The sequence below is a fragment of the Condylura cristata genome, unplaced genomic scaffold, assembly GCF_000260355.1.
Source record: "Condylura cristata isolate star-nosed mole 26May11 unplaced genomic scaffold, ConCri1.0 scaffold00002, whole genome shotgun sequence".
NCBI classification, from domain to species: Eukaryota; Metazoa; Chordata; class Mammalia; order Eulipotyphla; family Talpidae; genus Condylura; species Condylura cristata.
The window spans coordinates 14572611-14591571 of record NW_004567103.1 but is presented as its reverse complement, the minus strand read 5'-3'; the positions used below and the strand labels follow the sequence as shown (position 1 = coordinate 14591571).

Sequence of the window (18961 nt, the reverse complement as noted above, 5' to 3'; positions counted from 1 at the left end):
TTACAATGAATGATTAAAAAAATGAGAACATTGTTAAAATCAGAATAGATTAAAAGATTCAAAAGTAGATGACCCAAATGTTCTACATACATTTAAAAAAATTATAGATAATATATTTAGGTATAAAAACAAAATTTTGTCTGAGAATGAGTCAAGTGAAGATTCAGTTAAATTCGAAAGATAGTGAAAATACAGAGGCTTCTTAAACGCTGTGAGGCTGGGCGGGGTGTCGCCGACTGCTCTGTACACAGGGTTTGTTTGAGACAGAGAAGGAGAGAGCGGGGTGGGGGAACCAAAGGACTTTGGAAACATGCCAGTCTATCTTAATATAGAGACCATTTTTACTGTAAAATGAGAAAAAAAGTTTTATAATTTGGAAAATGTGACTACTGACTGTTGCATTTTTGTAACCATTTTGAGTATATTTAACATTATAAAAATAGTAGAATGCTAGCTATTATAGCCAAATTAATAAAACAGTCTTTCTAAGTAGTTGAGACAAATCCATACTGTTGACTAATACATCTCTTTTACCTTTTCTACTAATCAAAATTTTGTGAGTATTTTTAAGAGGCATATATTTTTAATTTTGAGAACTGAAATATTTATATATAAAAATAATGTGACTGAAACTTGTTAGTGTGTATGGTTGAAGGGCAGGGTGAGATGAAACCAGATTGGCCAAATTGATCATTATTGAAGCTGGTGATGGATACATGAGGAGTCGCCATATTACTCTTTCTGCTTTTGTTTAAGTTTGTCTATTAAGAGTTATAAAAGAAGATACTGGGCTGTAAATAAACAGTGATGACTAGAAAGTTCTGGGCCTCCTTTCCACACAAGGAAAGATTCTGGTTCCCAGCAAACAAAACTGAAATTTAAAGTGGAAGTGTCACATTTACCAAAGAAGGATATTTTTAGTATTTTTAATAATATCATGGTGGATTCAAAATATGTAGCACTTTGCTTTGGGGATGACTGTTTGTGTTCTTGCTCTGACTTGCCACCTCCTCTGCTCCACACGGCACCAGTTTTCAGAAGAGCGGCGCTTTAACGACTTCCTGAAAGCCCTGCGAGAAAAAGTGGAAATGAAACAATTAAATCATTTCTGGGAAATAATCATTCAGGGTAAGGTGTCATTTGTCTTTTTCTCCAAATTTCATACTATTTTCCAAATAGAGTTGTACATTCTAGATATGTTATATTATGTGGTTACATGGATATCTGGTGACTTCTGACGTGGATTTGGAACGGAGGATTCATTGAGCTAAAACTCTTGTTTAATAAGCACATACAAAGTGATAAATGAGAAGCATTTATGTCTGTCTGTCCTAAACTCTGTGCAACATGCTCCAGTTCCAAGACTGTGCCCCACTGTTGAATAAAGAACAGATGTGGGAAAACATTGTCCTCTTTCTCAAATCCATAGACCCCTTTGATCCACGTTGATCCATGCCCTCTCTCTCTCACTCCTGCTGGCTTTCCTTAGTCCTTGAGCTTGTGTGTGAACAAAGCGGTGTCTTCACGCACAAAAGCAGTTAGTTCCTCACTTATTCATAGCAACCAGTGCAACTTAAACCTAGAAGACATCGTATATTCTTTCAATTTTAGTTGTGGTATTTTTTTCCTTTATGCCCTTCTTCCCATTTTTTTTTTTTTAACTTGATCTTCTTTTAGAACCCATGTGAGATGTTACCTATTAAAAATACATATTGTGAAAACAGTGATGTTGCAAAGCATAAAACTTTCCACTTAAAAACCCCAAACTTGTTTCAGCCTGTCTGAAAATTCCCTACAAAGGAGTTGCATATCTGTCTACACAGCTTCTCATCACAAGGGCAGCCATTTCTCTGACAGTTAATTTTTCAGCCCTTTAACTTCTACACTGGGGAGCAAAAGCAATTAGAATAGGTGGTGAATGGGGCTTACTCAAATCACTTTTGTGTCTCTACTGCTGACCCAGTAGATGAAAAAGATTGGTTTTGGTATTTATCGAATGCCTCCAGCATATCGTTTGCTGAAAAGAAACTTATAGGACATACACAAGATGCATATTTTCTGAGAGCTTATAACCTATTGAGAGCATTCACCTGACCTATGCCGTTTCTAGGTACAAGTAGATGTTAAACGGACATGCTTTTCTGAAAGGATGTCATGCATAAGGCATTTGAGCAGGAGAAAACTAACGGGTAGATTTTGTATCCTTGATTTGCTCTCACTGAACCATAATTGATGTGCTGCGCTAAATGATAGACACAGCCATTGTAAGAGCCATTGCTCTTGACCTTAATCCTCTGCCGTTCCATCAATAGCCAGGATACTAGCAGCGTCAAATGCCAGCAGATCCCTGTATTGAGTAGTTAATGAGTTTGAACCAAAGCATATAGTCATTCAAGTATCATTTATTTATAGGTTTCATAGGCTATCCAAAAGCAGAATGCTCCTATTTGGTATGGTGGTATGGTCTGGTAGCTTAATTTTTGAGTGAAGGACAGCTCAAGTATTTTTTCCATATAAGTTCCTAGGCTCAAAAAATAGCCTACCAAATCATAGAAAATTGAAATAGTTTACTTCTGGATAGAGGGGAAATCCTGTAATGCTATATTCTACATTGAGGTTGAGTAAGACCTATCCCTAACTAGAGAAAAATACAATTTTAGGAGAGATAACCTATGTACAGATAGTTATACAAGGTAAGATGTGATGAAAACTATTTCAAAGGCATATACAGTGATCTGAGAATTCTAAAGGAGAGATTATTTGTGTCTGTAGTTATTCAAGGTAGGTTCATGGAACAGGTAACATTTGAGAGGTGACCTTTATTCTACATAACAAAACAGGAGAAATGATAGTACAAGATGGAAGGAACAATATGAGTTCCATTTCACTTTGTAGTTTTCTGTTTCTTACAGTGAAGAACACTTTTATAGTTTTAGAAATATCCAGTACAAAGATAGGGGAGGTGTGGCAGAGAGGAAGGTGGGATTGGGATTAACTCTTGTATTTGGATTTTTCTCTGTGAATTGCTTTTTAGATGGAGTTACTCTGATCACCAAAGATGAAGTCTCTGGAAGCTCTGTCACAGCTGAGGAAGCCAAAAAGGTACTGAGGGTTAATTCGATGTCTTTAGATGAATTATTGTGGTAGGCACTGCTTTCCTGATGTCCATTCTTCCTTGAGGAAGTAAAGCTTTAAGGCACCTAAACTAGTATAGCCACTCTTTATTCAGCCGACAGGCAAATTGCTTCAACTGTAGCATCCTCATGGGAGAAATTGTAATCTGATTCAGTTCTCCACAAGCTATGATAATGTTTCTAGAACATTGTATGATCTGAGCTTCAGTAGCTATACAGCCTCTGACTTCCATGGTGTATATTAAGCTTGAATGAGCCCCTGATTAAACTATGAGACCCATTTCTCCTGGTGATTCCCACCCTGGCTACACACTGTCGCCTGAGGAGCTGTTTTTAAAGAAATAAAAAAACAACTGATGACCAAGAGTCTCCCCAAAGATTCTGTGGTCTGGGTGATGTGTCCTGAACAAGGTCACTGCAATAGCAATGCACAGTAAGGTGGGGAAGCCCTGGTATTCTGCCTACAACAGGGAAAGACCCTTTGTGTGCAGGAGCTGTGAACTTTATGTTGGCAAACAGGTAGACCAAGGCCTCCCTGCTTGGTGTACTTGTAAGAAATCTGATTCAGCTGTGAACTAAATACATGCGCTATTTATGTAGCTCAGAAATCCTTCAGTATACCTGTGGTTGCTAATGAGATATTAATGAAATTAAACAGGATAGCACAAAAGTATATGGTTCATAACATTCAGTTTCGATTACAGCCAGTAAGCCAGTATGTGCTGTCTACTGGCTAGCTGGCAGCCATGTTACCACACCTCTGCTCTACAGTCTGACAAGCCAAATTAGTGATAACACGACCCTCCACCTTCCGGGAACTCAAGCAGTTGGTTACAAAGTAGGAGAAAAGGCAAGAAGACTCAAAAAGTAGCTGTACAGACACTAAGGGGATGGTGGTCCCAGGCTGCGAGCAGAGGTCTGTGAAGGGAATGACAGAAAGCAAGAAATACGTACAGCTACACTCAAGCCAAATTAAAAATGCCTGAAGTTCTCAGCAAAACAAGAATTTTAGCAGAAAAGTTTGAAAATACAAAAATTTTTATGAAGCACTTCGCCCGGCAGAGCAGACACAGTCCACCCGTCAGGGTGTACGAGGCTGGGAGTTCAGCATACTCTAGCTAAGAAGCGGTCTTTGTGCTAGAAGCTGGCCATCGTGTCCTTCCCTCTTCTGCTGTGGCCATACTTAGTGCTGAATACTGTCGTGGGACTGCGGGTGTATTTTCACCCGCAATGGCGTGATGATAGTTCCCCTTTGAACTGGGGTGTATCATTCAGGACTCTCCAGAGGGACAGAACAGAGAGAGAGAAGTTGATATGAATGTGTATATATAAGGGGGGGGCATTGAGTGATTTTAAGAAATTGGCTCAGGCAGTTGTGGCACCTGACCTATCTGAAATCTGTAGGGCAGGCCAGCAAACTTGGAGCAAGCAGAATCCTTTTGTAACAGTCTTAAATCAGAATTCCTTTAACAGCTTCGGTGAACCTACCTGCATGTATCGGGTAGTCTTCTTTACCTACAGCCAGCTAATTGTAAATGTTACAGTCACATCTACAGGATACCTTTATAGCAATCTCTAATTTGGTGTTTGACATGCAACTGGGCACCATAGATAAGCCGAGTGGACACATAGAATTAAATGACCATTGCACAGGGTGAAGTGAGTCAATCTACTTTCTAGTTAAAATAAATCAATCCAGTAATTTAATTGTAGTTATCATTGCATTAAAAAAAATCATTCACAGCCCCCCTTCGTGGCACAAGGGGTTAAGCCTCAGCACTGTTGAGCTATTGCAGCCACTGCAGCACAGTTTGATTCCCCAGCCAGGGAGCTGACCCACATGGCGCAGCAGTCCTCTCCTGTCTCACCTGCTGCTCCACTCAGCAATGTTCTTTAGTCGATCTGCCTGCCCCACTCTGTCTCTGTGAATCCTCTTACCCCCGCTCCCCCCACCCCCTCAATTCTGGTCTATACCCCAGCTCTTGTATGCATAAGGAAATAAAATAAATCTGAAAGAAAAAAAAATCAGGTAAGACTTGAGAACAGTATTTTTGAGGAAGAGGGGAGCACTAATCTGGAAAAGGTGGTTTTCCTGCCAGCAATACATCTTAACCACAAACCTGTCACAGCTAAGTGAATCTGAAATACAGAGAGGAAGTAAATCTAAGAAGAGATAATGTGCTTCTGGCAAATTGTCTGAGGCTCGTTCTGTGTTGCACATGTAGTATCTTACTTGGAATTTAAAGACACAGAGCCTAGCACCAAGAATTTGAGTATCTGAAAATGAACCTACAGAGAGAAATTTCAGCTAATGACGAGATAGGAGGTAGTGTCCTTAGATGCTTCTAGTATCCAGAACTGGTTTTCTGTTGGTTGTGTTTTCAGACAGCTCTGGAAACTTCACCCTCTTTGAATAGGAAGGAAATACATGACCATGGGAGGGCAGACCTGGTTGCTCTCACTCACTTCAGGGTGTGCTCTGTCTTGTCTGACTTGGAGATGAGCCTTTTGCATTTCCTTCATTATCACATGAACTCTTTATTTTATATTTTTGGAGTCAAAACATAATCCTTTGCCTTACTAATAAGTGGGGAGAACTCTGATGAGTGAGATTCTTCTTCAGCTATTTTTTTTTTTCCAGGCAAATTAGGAATGCATAATTTTTTTTGATCATGTACTGGAGCATTCATTTACATTGCCGTCAAAGCCAGTATTAAGCCAAATAATCAATTAATGATTCTGATTATAATCAGAGAGATTGAAGAACAGGCCTCACAGCTCAGTTAAGTTTTTTCAAGATATTTATCATAAGTTATTTAAAGTTAGCAAGCTGTCGAATTATTGCTGTTGAATATTAATGATTTGAAAGGAAATAATTGCTCAGGGAGGGGCATTTCATTTTAAATGAAAATTAAGCCATATCTTTACACTTGTCTTCTTGAGAGCAGTTTCCCTCATGTGGATTTTATGATTCTTTGAGAAAAGTAGTTAAGTCAGCCCTGCTGCAGAAATAGGAAGTTTTTCGGTAACGTAAGTTTAGTTGCTTCCTTTTAAATTTACTACTGTCTCTCAATCCATTTGGAAGCCTAGGCATAAACATTACCTAACCTCTTTACACTCCTGTATGTTGTCATTGCACCTGAAGATTCACTTGCTCTGTTTCTAGTTGTTAGTGTTTGACTTGCAATTAACATTCAGTGTTTGGTAAAGTCTACGTAGCTCCTTTGTACCTTCAGTCTGTAAGTTCATTCTCAAGGCATGGCACTGCTGGGTAGGAAGAGAGGCTCTTTAGCTGGCACATTCCAGGACCATCTAGGAAGTGGTTTGGCCCAGGCTGCAGTCAGTAACAGACCTGGGGCTGGGACAGGCAAGGCTTCTGCTAGACTGGTTCTGATAGTTGCAACAGGGGGTGTGTTACAAGCCCCTAGTGGCCAAGGGTATTGCCAAACATCCTCCAGTGCAAAGGACAGACCCACAGCAAAGAATTGTCTGGCCCAACAGGTTAATGATGATGCTGTTGAGAAGCCCTGGATTAGAAGAATTTAAACAAAACAGATTCTTAACTAAGGCAGAAAACATTGGCTTTAGTTGTATGGGACTTTATTAAGCTAGAAAGAATCCTAATGATCTCCTAGCCAAGTTTTTATTTTTAAATCTGAAAACTTGCAAGGAACCCTGATACATAAGCCAGACAAAGGCAGTGCCCCACAGTTGGTGGGCAGGGGTGTGGCCGATTGGAATTACCTGTGCCCAGGGGGACTGGAAAGAACCCGCAGGACCTCAAGGAACAGTCCCTGAAAAATACTGATCTAGTCCAGATACCTGGCTTTCGAGATGAAGAAATTTAGGGCACTGAGAAGTAGAATGGCATGTCGAGCTCTGTAGCCTGTCTCTGGCCAGGAATCCATTCTGGGGCTGACCCCTGCCCTCTATGCTTTTACCCTGTATTGAGAACATAGAAGTAAAGAGGATTTTTCCCGTGGCTTTGGAGTAGTTTCTCCAAAAGACTGAGCATGTGAGCAGTCACTAGATACCAGCTTTGTGGAAGGAAAAAGAATTTTTAGCAGTTATTTTCCTGGCGACTACCTAGTCTGGCCACCTTTGTCATTGTGGATATTGGCTGATTTTCCACCTGAGCGTGAAAGATAGTCAGAATTTAGCAACCTGCTCCTTGTACAGAGGTGATCTAAGAGAGAAATTGACTTGCTCAGAGTCTCGTAGCAAGTCCATGGCTAAAATTTGCTAGACTCTGGACCCCTAAACTCCTACCGTAACCCTCTTTCCGTCACTGCATGCTTCCACTTTAGACTGTCGCCAGCCACATCTACCCAAGGAAAGATTCTTATGCTCCCTCCTACAGGAGTACTCCCAGCTTGGTGTGTACACACGAGTGAGAGGGCCCCAGAGCCCTTGTGAATAATAATGTAAACATTTACAAATCATTTCGTGAAAATAGTTGTCTGTAACTACTGATTCCTGTTGGCCCCCATGATATTTTACTTTGCTTTTTCAGCTTTTCTGCCTAAAATCCTTATGTAGAACATCTGTGTGCTAGAACCAGAAAGAAAAAGAAATTATCACAATGTTAAAAGTAACAGTGGTATTTGTTTGAGTTTGATACTTAAATTATCATTTTAAAATTTTTAATGAAGTGGGACATAGATACAGTAAATGCACATATCTTAATTGTGCAGCTTGATGAATTCTTACACATTTATCTGGATACTACCACCCAGATCAAAATATAGAACATTTCCATAACCCAAGAAAGCTCCCTGTATCCTTCCCATCAGAAGCTCCTTGTCTGCCAAGGTAACATCTAGTTTGACATCTGTTATGTGAGAATAGCTTTACCTGTTCTTAACATTCATGTGACTGGAGTATGCCTTTTTTCATTCATTCATATTGGCAGCTGTTCATCTTTATTACATTCGTATACTGCTCCGTTTTATGATGATACCACAATTTATTCGTCCATTGTCTGGATGCTGGACATTTGATTATCTTCAAACTTTAGCAGTTATGAATAAAAATGCTCTGGATAGTCTACACATCATTTGGTAGACCTATGGTGGGTCTGTGCCTAGGAGTTAGAACATAAAGCCTAGGATATACTTTTTTTTTCTTAACATTTATTTATTTGTGCATACAGAACTGGGGTACAGGCCAGAGGCTCAGGGGCGGAGAGAGGCTTCACCAGAGGCAGAGTGGGGAGCAGAACAGGCAAATCAATAAAGTACACTGCTGAGGGGAGCAGCGGGTGGGTCAGGAGAGGTCTGCCACACCATGTGGGTCACCTCCAGGGCAGGCGGGTACCGAACTCATGCAGAAGTGGCTTTAGATTCTCAGTGCTGCGCTTTAACCCACTGCCAGGATATACGTTTTTATAGGATATGCATTTTTATATACTTTATTCCAGCTGAGACTCAGCACAGCCCCATCAGATAGAATGGTAAGTAGTAGTATTTCTGGAGGGTTTTGTTTGTTTTTAGGAAAACTAGTTAGGGCTATTGATAAGCTTAACAACTGAAATTATGGCCCTGTTCTTCCATTCTGGGTTGCAGGATTTCTCTGTTCACTATGTCACCTTTATAGTATAAAATAAACCATAGGCAGCATTAATTAAACATAAATGTATGTCATTTTAAATAAAATGCATGAAAACAGACTTTTCTTTCTGAGGTTTTTTTACCCATCTGGATTATGGGTGAGTCTTTGAAATCACTTGATAGTGCTCGAGTCAGCCTGACAGCAAGCCGTGTAACTTGGGGGCTCGTAAGAGTCTCCGTACAAACTGAATGTCAGCTTTCAGTCTCACGGAGGAATAGGACTGGCGCTTTCAGCGCAGATTAGTCTTCCTTTTCTCTGCTCGTGGCCAGGATTGTATTTCAGTGCACTTAAAAAGCAGTGGTTTATCTATTTCATAAAGATCTCTGGGTACGGGTGTGCTTTCTTGGTAACCCTGAGCAAATGATTTTGGTTTGAAAAAAGGAGAGTATCACACAAAAGTCCCATTTAGTCTCTGCTTTTTCATCATACTGCCCCCCCCCCAAAGCATAAGATAAGAGTTGACTCCTACCCCTTTCTGCTGCTTTCAGAGACTCTTACTTTTATTGAGAAAGCAGGCCAATCCTTGAATTTGCTGCTGTATTTCTAGCTTCTGTGTCACTGCACAGCCGGGAAATTAAAAACTCTGATGATGAGTGATACATGTGAGAGCTCAGGCTCGCCTGGGGCTTCGGGAAGGATAATGGATGGCAGGCCAGCTTTTAGCCATAATTTGCTTATGTAGAAATGTGAAACAGATCTGTCAGGAAAATCAGTTGCAGATGTTTAGCACTTGATGGAAATGAGTTTGCCACTGCTCCTCTCTTGAAGTTGGCCTAGACACAGAGATGTGCCATTTGTATATCCTGTGGACATACTGCGCAGTGTGAAAGTGACTTTGCAAATGGGGAAGGAAAGAGGGCAACCGGTGCTTTTAGAAACTGGCTGCCAAAATGCATGAGAGATTTTCTAGATTCATCAGTAATATCTACCATGTGTTGGGTACTGAAGGATAATGAAAGCAGTGGCTATAGCGCTCAGCCCAGGGTCTTGTGTTTGGAGATGCCAGTCATCTCTGGCTCCACCGAGGTTTACGGTGAAGGCGTGGCTCTCCTTTTTACTCCTTTCACTTCATCTGGGTAAGTCGTACCCGTTACCCGTATACTCTGGATGTAGGGAAAATCATATGGGGGTTAATGATGAGTAGAAGAGGAGAAGATAAAAATAAATTTTAATAGTAATAATTATAACTAGGAGAGTCTATATGAAGATTAATTTGGGAATCTAAGTTAATCAATTTGATCTTTAGACATATGCCCTGAGAATCTTTATTATGATTTATTAGAATAAATAAAAGAATTGATGATACTGGAGCTGCATTACAGTTGCATTCCAGGTTGTACCCCTATTGCTAACACTTTCCGTCTCTTAGACCATTGGTTCCCAATGTTAAACACAGTCCAGTTTAGGTTCAGTAAAGCTGTGGAAAGATCCATAAGTGTTCTCAGAGGAAGATCTATTTCTTGATCTCTCAGTCTGAATTGATGTTAGTGAGTGGTGAAGTGACTGTGACTAAAAAAGTTCAGGAGGGAGGTTGAGTCAACAACAAAGGTCATGGCCATGTCCACGGTGCTAACAGAGACTTTGCCCAAGTCTTCAGGTAAGGCTTTCCAGCTGCCATTTTGTCACTCGGGGTGTGTGTCTCTCCACATGAAAGAGTAGAAGGACATACAGTGCTGGTTTCCTGAGACTGCACGTGGTCAGATCGTTTATAGGCTTCAGGGCCTTTGATTATGTCCATTGTACCATAAAAGTAATATGAATGCATAGGGAATTGAGTTTTTGCCATGCTTATAAGTAGAGGAAGTGAGAAGAGTATCACCCCATCTTTCCCTCTCAGGTGGAGACAGCTATAGGCAAGGACAGAAAGGCTCTCTCCCAAGGCTCCTCCACGCACACTGGCCAGAGGAGGCTGACAGGGATGGGTGCCCTTTACGCTCGTCCTACCAGCTGGGCTCTGTATCATCTTAAGTATTTAAGACCACCCTCTGGTGCTGGGATAGGCACGTGATTAATAGGAAATAGCTCTTAGATGTGTTGAAGGAACAGATTGCTATCCACCACTATCTCTTGAGGGCCAGGATGGAGAGCAAGAGTGTTCAGGTAGTTTTCATTAGTACTCATTTTCCCTTTAAAATCTGAGTTTCATGCTGAGACCTTCACAGACTTGAATTCGGCACCCTTGATCCACCTTTTAGAACTTACGATACCAAACAGAAGCATCCACTAGAAGATTTGGCATCTACCTTACTGTTTTCAGACGATTTCTAACACAAATTGAGGAATTTCCAGAAAAAGAATTGACGCAATCCCCTAAGCTCATCCATTTTTTTGTGTTTTACTTCTCATAGAGAGTTCTCCCTTTTACTTCCTTGTCTCAGTGGAATTGAGGAACAGATTATCACAATTTTTAAACTAGATTCTTATATTAGACACGATTCTTATATCCCCTTCAGAAGACACCAGAACATACTAGTTTAGGGAGCTCGTTTTCTTTCTCACTGGCCACCTGTGAAAGCAGAAATGGCAGTGTGGGACATCGCAGTGCGCAGCCGGCCTCTGCCTTGGCACACCGTACTTTTCCTCCCTTCTCACTTTCCTCTGGTGACTAGTTAGCATGCGTTGTTCACCTTCAAAATCGATCCTCCCTTATCCAACACCAAACGAGGGAGACTACATCAAGACGGTGTCCCTTTTGGTCCATTGCTGAGAGACTTTGCTAAGCAGAGTGGCAATGCCAGCAGATTGATCATCCATCAGTAGAGGGAAATGCCATATTGATACCACACTTGCCTTTCCACAGTTTCTGGCCCCCAAAGAAAATCCAAATGAAGACACGGCAGCCAAATTTGAAGAAGGTGGTGATGTGGATGATTTAGTAAGTACTTTTAATATGTACCAGGTGTTCCAGTGATTGGAATCATCTGAACTATAAATACAGACACAAAAGCTGCTTATCATAGATTTGTTTCATGTTTTTGTTTGAATTTTTAACACACCAAAAGCTCCTGACACTATTATATATTGCCATTGTACATTTAATCAGATAGCTGATTTCATAATAAAAATTCTTCTGCCCTGTGGTTTATATGTTTATTCAGGTTAATTTTTTCTTTTCAAGAACCAAAAAGTCCTGGGGAAGCTATTCCTTTAGTAGCAAAATGTAATTTACTGAAACTGTTATAACATGTACTTTGTGTAGTTGACAAATAAAAGCAGCCTTTTAAAGTGCTAATTCTTAATGTTCTCAATTAGTGTAAACAAAATAGACTGATAGACGTCTGGGGACTTCTCATCCTCATCACATCCCTTCTGAAAGCCTGAAGCCTGTAGAAGTGTTGGTTGTTATGTATCTTTTGTGTCTGGAAAATGGCTATCTTTAAACTTCACGTGACAGTTGTCCAGAAAAAGCTTATAGCCTTTCTGTGGAGAATTTCTTGGTATTGTAATGAGGAGATGTATTTGTTTTGAAATCCTGAAAGAGGGGGCAGTGACTTGTGACGTCACCTAAACATGCCCCTAAACTCTCACCAGAGACATGGTGGACTGGAGTGGACCAGGCTTTTCTCTAACTGTGTGTTCCTGTTCACAGCTGGACTTGATATGAGCATGGATAGTGAGGAATCTACAAGAATTGCCATCCCTGACATGCCAGACGTCTGCCTGGAACAAGCTGGAGGGAGCCATTCGGGGAACCGGAAGTGCTGGGCATAGTCCCTGCAGACATGTATCGCTTTAATTCTCTCTAGAATGAAAATATACACAAAGAAGAAATAATGTAGACCCCGTACAGGTTTATAAAGAGTCATTGTTATTTTCTGATCAGTGAATTGTTTCTTTTGTGGTCTTACTGATCTTGGCATATTACCCACATAGTTTGAAACTTTTGAAAATAGAGTCCAGCTTGATGTGGGAAGGACTGCAGTGAGGTGTCCCCCAAACTATGGAATAGTCAGTGATGAGTTTTCCAGTCCTCCCCAGTGAAACCAAGCAAACCCAGAGCAAATGCCCATTTGGCAGGTCCTCAGCTGCATGTTGTAGTGGCAAGATACGACCCAAAAGCAGTGAAACAACAAGAACATGTTGGTTTACATAGGAAGTGAGAAAAGGGGGGAGAGAATGCACAGGCTGACATGTGGCCAGATGCTCTCTGTCCTCTCCCAGACAGCATCCACTCAGCAGAGACCGAGACCAAGCCAGAGTCTTACATGTCTCTGGGGCTTCTCCAGGGACACCCCTCTCACAAGTGGTTTAACTGCCAAGAGCCTCAGCCCTGCCCCATTTTCCCATCACCCCTGATCGGGGTAGCACTTGGGAAGCTCGCCTCCTACCCTTGAGCTGACAGTGAGTGCCTCCTCTGGCCCAGAGATGGCTCTTCGGTGCCTCTCTTACGGGAGATGTAATCTGTTTTGGGATCCTCCCCCCACAGTCAAGCTTCAGCCCATCAATCCATGACGTTTGTTTCCTGCCAACAGAAAACTAGGTTTGGAAAATCATGGCCAAGGACTGACCCATTTCTCTTTCTCTTAAAGCTGTTTAGTGCCATGTTACTTGGGCTGTGGTAGCAGGTGGCTTTCCTTCAGCAGGGTGCACATCCTGCTTATTGGTCTCAAGCAGTGGATCATGATGTTCTCAAGAAAGAGCCTCTTTTGGCTCAGCCTCTGACTGACCAGTTAACCTTAAAAGGGGGAGGAGTGTTGGTAGGGGGTGGGAGGGAATGGATACTCATCAATGGCAGCCAGGATTCAATCATCTCATTGCACTCTTCTGCGGATCTCAAAGTGAAAATTTGCTTGTGTTAAAAGCACGTCTTCCTTGACTGTCTAGTCTTTCCCATCTCTACCTAAGTGTCTTTTGCTCTTCTCTCAGTGATGCTTCCCTTCCTAAAATAAGAAAATTACAAAACCCTTGGTTTTGCCTTTTCCTGTCCTCACTCCAACCCCAAGTTGGAACTCCTGCTTCCTGGATGTCACAGACAGGTGCCCGATCGCCTGTATCCTCAGCACCCCCATAAATGGCCATTGATTAACTTCATTTTGTAAGTGTAACATTAAAGGCATAAATAACTCCTTCCCATGGATCACTGCTTATTACTAATTGTCTGCAAAAGAACATTTTGGTGCTGTGCTGAGAATTGAAGGCCTTTGTGGAGTTCAGGACGGATCATCATTAGTAAGCCGAGGAGAGCAAGGAGCCTTTCCTGGGGTCCTCTAGGACAGCTCCTCCATGCTAACGCCTCTTGCGTCAGTCTCAAGGTACAGTGCCCATTAAAGCCACCCCAGTGGAAGATGCCACATCTTACTGTCTACTCAGAAGTTAAAGCCCACGGGGTGTTTGTGGCTTGGGTAAAACTGAGGCACTTCATAGAATCAAGAGGAAACGGCTTTATTCTCTAAATTCTGCATTCTGATCATATCCCTGCAACATGAGTCAATTTAACGAGCATAGTCCCAGATGGCAGTTTGAGGAATTCCTTCTTGGAAACATCAGTCCTTCTGTCAAACCAGAAAAAATGTGTTAGTCTTTTAAAGCTCCTGATACTTTTCTATTGATGTTGTCCTAGTGGGATTATTTGTGCTTCCCTAGCCCAACTTTTAGAAAAACTTTTACTCTTTTTTTTTTTTTATCAAGTTAGCCTTGCATTATACATTGTTGAAGGCTAACCCCACTTTTGCCTAAATTATCTGAATATCAGAAGGAAAAAATGAGTTTGCCAGGCTTGGGAGAGGAAGAACCAGATAGCCGTCTGACTCTAATGCCAGAGCATACTGTTTTGAATATGAGCTTCATCTATTTTGATAAACATACTAAGGACCATTTTCCCTGGAAAGCGGTTTGCAGGTCTGTGGCGCTCCCCAGGGGTGCCTGTCAATCCTGGGAGAGCAGCAGACAGTGCAGGCCCCAGTTGGCACGGCCAGGCCTCAGCCTACTCACCCTTAAACATGGGGCCTGACTGGCCCTACTCCATGGGATTCTCTGTCATTAGCATGCATTCATTCAGAAGTAGAGTGAGCCCAGACACGGGAAATTCTTCAGTGTACCATGTTAGATATAGGTAGTTTTTTTACCTAATTTTTTTCTAGTTTTTACCTAGCTCAGGATAGTTTCTAGATGAAAAGGGCAAAAAGAAGTGCTTTCAATATATGATCTGGTTTTGCAGCTAATTTTGATTCATGTAACAATGCTCTGTCCATCCTACTGGCTTCATTTTGTATTATCTCCTCCTTCCCCGGGATTATCTTCCTCTTCCTGAGCTTGTGGTTCAGGATACAGACTGTAGCCCACTCAGAGCAGATCTCAAAGGGGTCGCTGCAGGTGGGAAGACGCCTGGATGCAGCCAGATCTGGGATTGAGTTCTGCCTCTGCCACTTGCTGTGTGGCCATTGTCCCGATAACAAACCTGGTGCCATTGAGGAAGAGCATGCCCATGAAGAGCTTGATAAACAGAAACATGTTCCACCTAGATGACAGCACTGTGAGGTCATGAAAGCAGCTAGAAGGCGTGGGCGGCGCCTCTGGCTGGGTCTGTAGGTGGGCAGCCTGCCTCGGGTCCTTGCACTTCTTTTAATCTTGAGTATTCAGGCTATTTTTATAATTATCTATTGCTTTTGAGCTTAGGTTTCTTTACCTGCTTACTACATGAAAATTAGATTCTGTGTGTTAAAGTAGAGGGATGGGCTGAGATTAGGGTTTGGTGAGGACACCAGGCACCCCAGTTCACTTGGGAATCGTGTCCTGGCATATTCATATGCAGTGTCCTCCTCTTCAGGCTCAAAAGGTGTCCTTCTGACAAAGTTTTGCTCACATTAAATTGGCATCTAAACTACGACCTGTGCAATGACTATATCCTGCCTTTCCATCCACCGCTCCTGGAGCTAAATACACAAGGAGCAAACTACCCAGTCCGCATAGGAACAGCTAGTGGTAACTCTGCTTGAATTTATGTCTGCTCCTACATCCAGCTCTCACCAAGTGGCTGCCAAGCCTAGGAGTGAGCAGGAGCATCCTATGGGCCAGCTGAGAAGAATAGAACCTGCCTTCTTACCTGGCCGACGGCGTGAGAGAACCTCCCCTTTTCCACTCAACAGTCACTGAAATAAGTAGCTGTTTCCCACCAATGCACTTAGGAGCTGGTTATTTTAGAGGCTATATAGGAGTGCTGTGAGCTCTAACCTGCTAGGGCAGAATAGGCTGCCTGCGAGGCACCTCTGGGCTACACGGAGGGTCCCTGTAAACCTGAAGTCAGGCAGATGTTAGTGACCATGTGTTCGGCTCTACCATAGGTCACATCGTAGACCTTATGATTCAAATCAAACTTCAGTGTAACCCCACTTTCCAAAGTAAGAACAAAAATGAGCTCCATTCTTGAAATTAGCTGCAGGCAGCCAGGAAAGCGCAAAAGGTAGTAAGTGCGGCACATTTGTCACCGCTCATTATTTTAAAATAACCTACACTGTTGGATCTGAATTAGATGAAATAAGGGAAATGGGCCAGAGCAAACGCACAGTCAAAGACGCGCACACACACTCCTCGTGGCCACGTTTCCCACATTTCTACCGCTCGTGTCCAGACGTTCATGCTCTGATGAGAGCGCTCTGGGGAGTCTGAAAACAGGAAAATAATTTATCTCCCTACTCTGCTGATCTGGCCACTTAGATGAAAGTCTGCCCTTCCCAGAGCACAGGGGACGGTGTGGTGAGTTTCTGGCAAATCTATGCAGTCTTGTGTAATGTGTGTATGGCTTGTCTCTTCCCTGGTGAGACCAAAATAATCTCAATCTCTGTTTAGTTTGCATTGACAGAAATTGGCAGAGTGTGGGGGCGGAGGTAAAAGGAACCATAGGGCATTTCGGATGTTAGGGGTAATAAGAACCCAGAAGCTCACCCATGGGAATGTCTGATGGGGTGAAAACTCAGCAGAAGCTGTCCCCAGTTTGAGCTGTCATTTCTGCAGCTTTAGCAACCAAGGCCTCTTTCTGTCAATACGGGGTGTTTTTGTCCCAGTGTGTGTCAGAGACGAGTGGACTTAGAAAGTACCCACCTACCTCTGAAGTTAGACTCCATCTTGGACCAGACAAAAAGCAGGGTTGACATCTGTGCAGAGTAATACAGAAATGGCATCCACTTCTGACGTTTTTCTCTTGCTAGAAGGACCGACATAATGCGAAGCCCGTGTATTTGTATCTTGACATGTTCACAAGCGGACAGAACTGAGAGAGACGCAAGCGCTGCCTGCTGCCGAGTGCCGGCAGCAATGGGGCAAGGTCAGCCCGAGAAGCCTCGAGCCACTCAGAATACTCCTGCAGCTCACCCAGGGTCTGTGCTAGAAAGGCGAAATTCTTGGTGTTCTTCAAAGTAAATTTTGGGGGCAACAAACTTCATACTACATCAGTCATTTAAAGCAAGCCATTGAGGCTGTTTTGATCATTATTCATAAGCTTTGACCAGAGGTAACTTCACTGTTTTCAGATATCAAAAAACACTCTCATAAGTTGGAAACTGCTGCAGATGTTCAAAAGATGTCACAGACCCCAAAGGTAATTTGAGAAAAAGTTTTACTCACTAGCAGCATAGATAATGTTTTTGCATAAATGATCTAAGTTTTCATTTCAAAGGGACCTTACTTTCTCAGGTCTCTCTCTAGCAAGGAGGCTTGCAAGGACTTGTGATGATTTAAGCAAATCTGTGAGCTCTCGTCCCTGGATACGAAGACTCACCCTCCAGCTTTCTCTCCATTTTAGGGGCAAAATGGGCAGTGAGAGGTACACCATGCCCTTTGGAGGACACAGAAGGCGTGGGCTCAGCAGTCAGTTTCCTAGGCTTTTGTTTCACCTCCAAAATACTAATAATTATTTAAGAAACAAACAAACAAAAAATAGTGACCATTTTAATTTGCACCCCAATTTTTTAAATGTTAAAATGCTGCAAAATCAGGTCTTTGGAGGTTAAATAAAGTGCCTGTCTCCCACCCCTCACGCACGCCCTGCCCGAAATGAGGCTGAGTTATGGGGACCACTGAACACTGGCTTAACAAAATGAAGCTTTGTCGTCCCCATACCCAGGAAGCCTGGCAAAAACTAGGCACCTGTGGGTACTGGTCGCTCAGTGCTGGCATGACGAGATTGGCTTTGACCTCTCCTCCGTCTTGTTCCAGCCCCAACGAGGAAAGAAGGCAGGATGCACGGACAGCTGTGCTGTGTCTGTCCGGAGAAACAGCAGCAGCCCTCACACAGCAGACTTCTTTGGGCAGAAACCTGACACATGTCCAGCCCTCTCTACAAGGAAGAGGAGCATAGAGGGAGCGCAGTGTGGAACCTTAATTCTGGAACCAGGACTTCATTTGTCTGCAGCATCTTTAATTTGGTGACAACACATCCCTCTCCTCTCCCTGCAGACCTGCTTTCTAATGTCTACAAATATCATTAACTAAAACCCAGTCTAGACTCTGGCGGCATACTTCACATCCTGTCTCTACTCTTTCCTGGCTGTGTGACCACGATCATGTTTCTGCAGCCAGGTTGACGTGACAGCGTCTACGGTTGGGGTGAATGAGCCTCATAAAGTGCACAGCATACAGTAAGTTCAGTATCAGCCCCGTCTGTATACTTCCTCCTCTTCTGCACCACCATCTGACTGGCTTTAAAGTGCCCTGCTCTGTCTTCTCCAAATGAATACCTCTAGGCCTGAGGTATTTGTGAGTGGGAAGGGTCAGGCTGCTGAATCACAAAGAGAGAATCGGTGTCTGGGCTTACTGAGAATGTGAATATGAAACTGCAGTGTACCAGAAATTCTAGTTATTTTTATTAAGTGTGGATGTCCTATTCATAGATTTGCATGTTTTATAAGGAAATCGAACACGTGGTCAGTGCCAGTCTTGGTGGGAGGGGAGTCTCTGTGGCCCCAGGCAGATGGGTCATCCTCTTGCATTGGGCCTTATATGGGCCTCAGAGACCCCCCCTCCCACCAAGACTGACCTGTCCAGACATTCACCTGCCTGTGAGCCCCCACCCCAATGCACATCAGTTCCTTGTTCAGCATGCATCAAGCCCCTGCTGCATCCACAGCAGTGCTGGGCATGCACGAAAACCAGGCCAGAAGGCCCCACTGCAGCCCTTCAGAAGTTCTCAAGCAGCCAGAGTCCATGAAGTGAGAAAGTTGGTACAAGAGAAGCAAGAAGAACAGCAGGGGCACTGAAGTGAGATTAATTTCAGTCTTGGTACC

At 42.8% G+C, this 18961-nt stretch overlaps 1 protein-coding gene across 2 annotated transcripts in view; it reads left to right on the top strand.

Moving 5' to 3' along the window:
* The window catches only part of XRCC5 (X-ray repair complementing defective repair in Chinese hamster cells 5 (double-strand-break rejoining)), a 70434-nt gene extending 57868 nt beyond the window's left edge, over positions 1 to 12566 (top strand). For both annotated transcript variants that reach the window (XM_004674806.2, XM_012728693.1), the window contains exons 18-21: positions 1032 to 1128; positions 3035 to 3102; positions 11545 to 11619; positions 12334 to 12566. In XM_004674806.2, the coding sequence (XP_004674863.2) occupies positions 1032 to 1128; positions 3035 to 3102; positions 11545 to 11619; positions 12334 to 12348 (255 nt within the window). In that variant the 3' untranslated portion in view covers positions 12349 to 12566. The remainder of the gene's footprint in view (positions 1 to 1031; positions 1129 to 3034; positions 3103 to 11544; positions 11620 to 12333) is intronic.
* The last annotated feature ends 6395 nt before the right edge of the window (positions 12567 to 18961 follow it).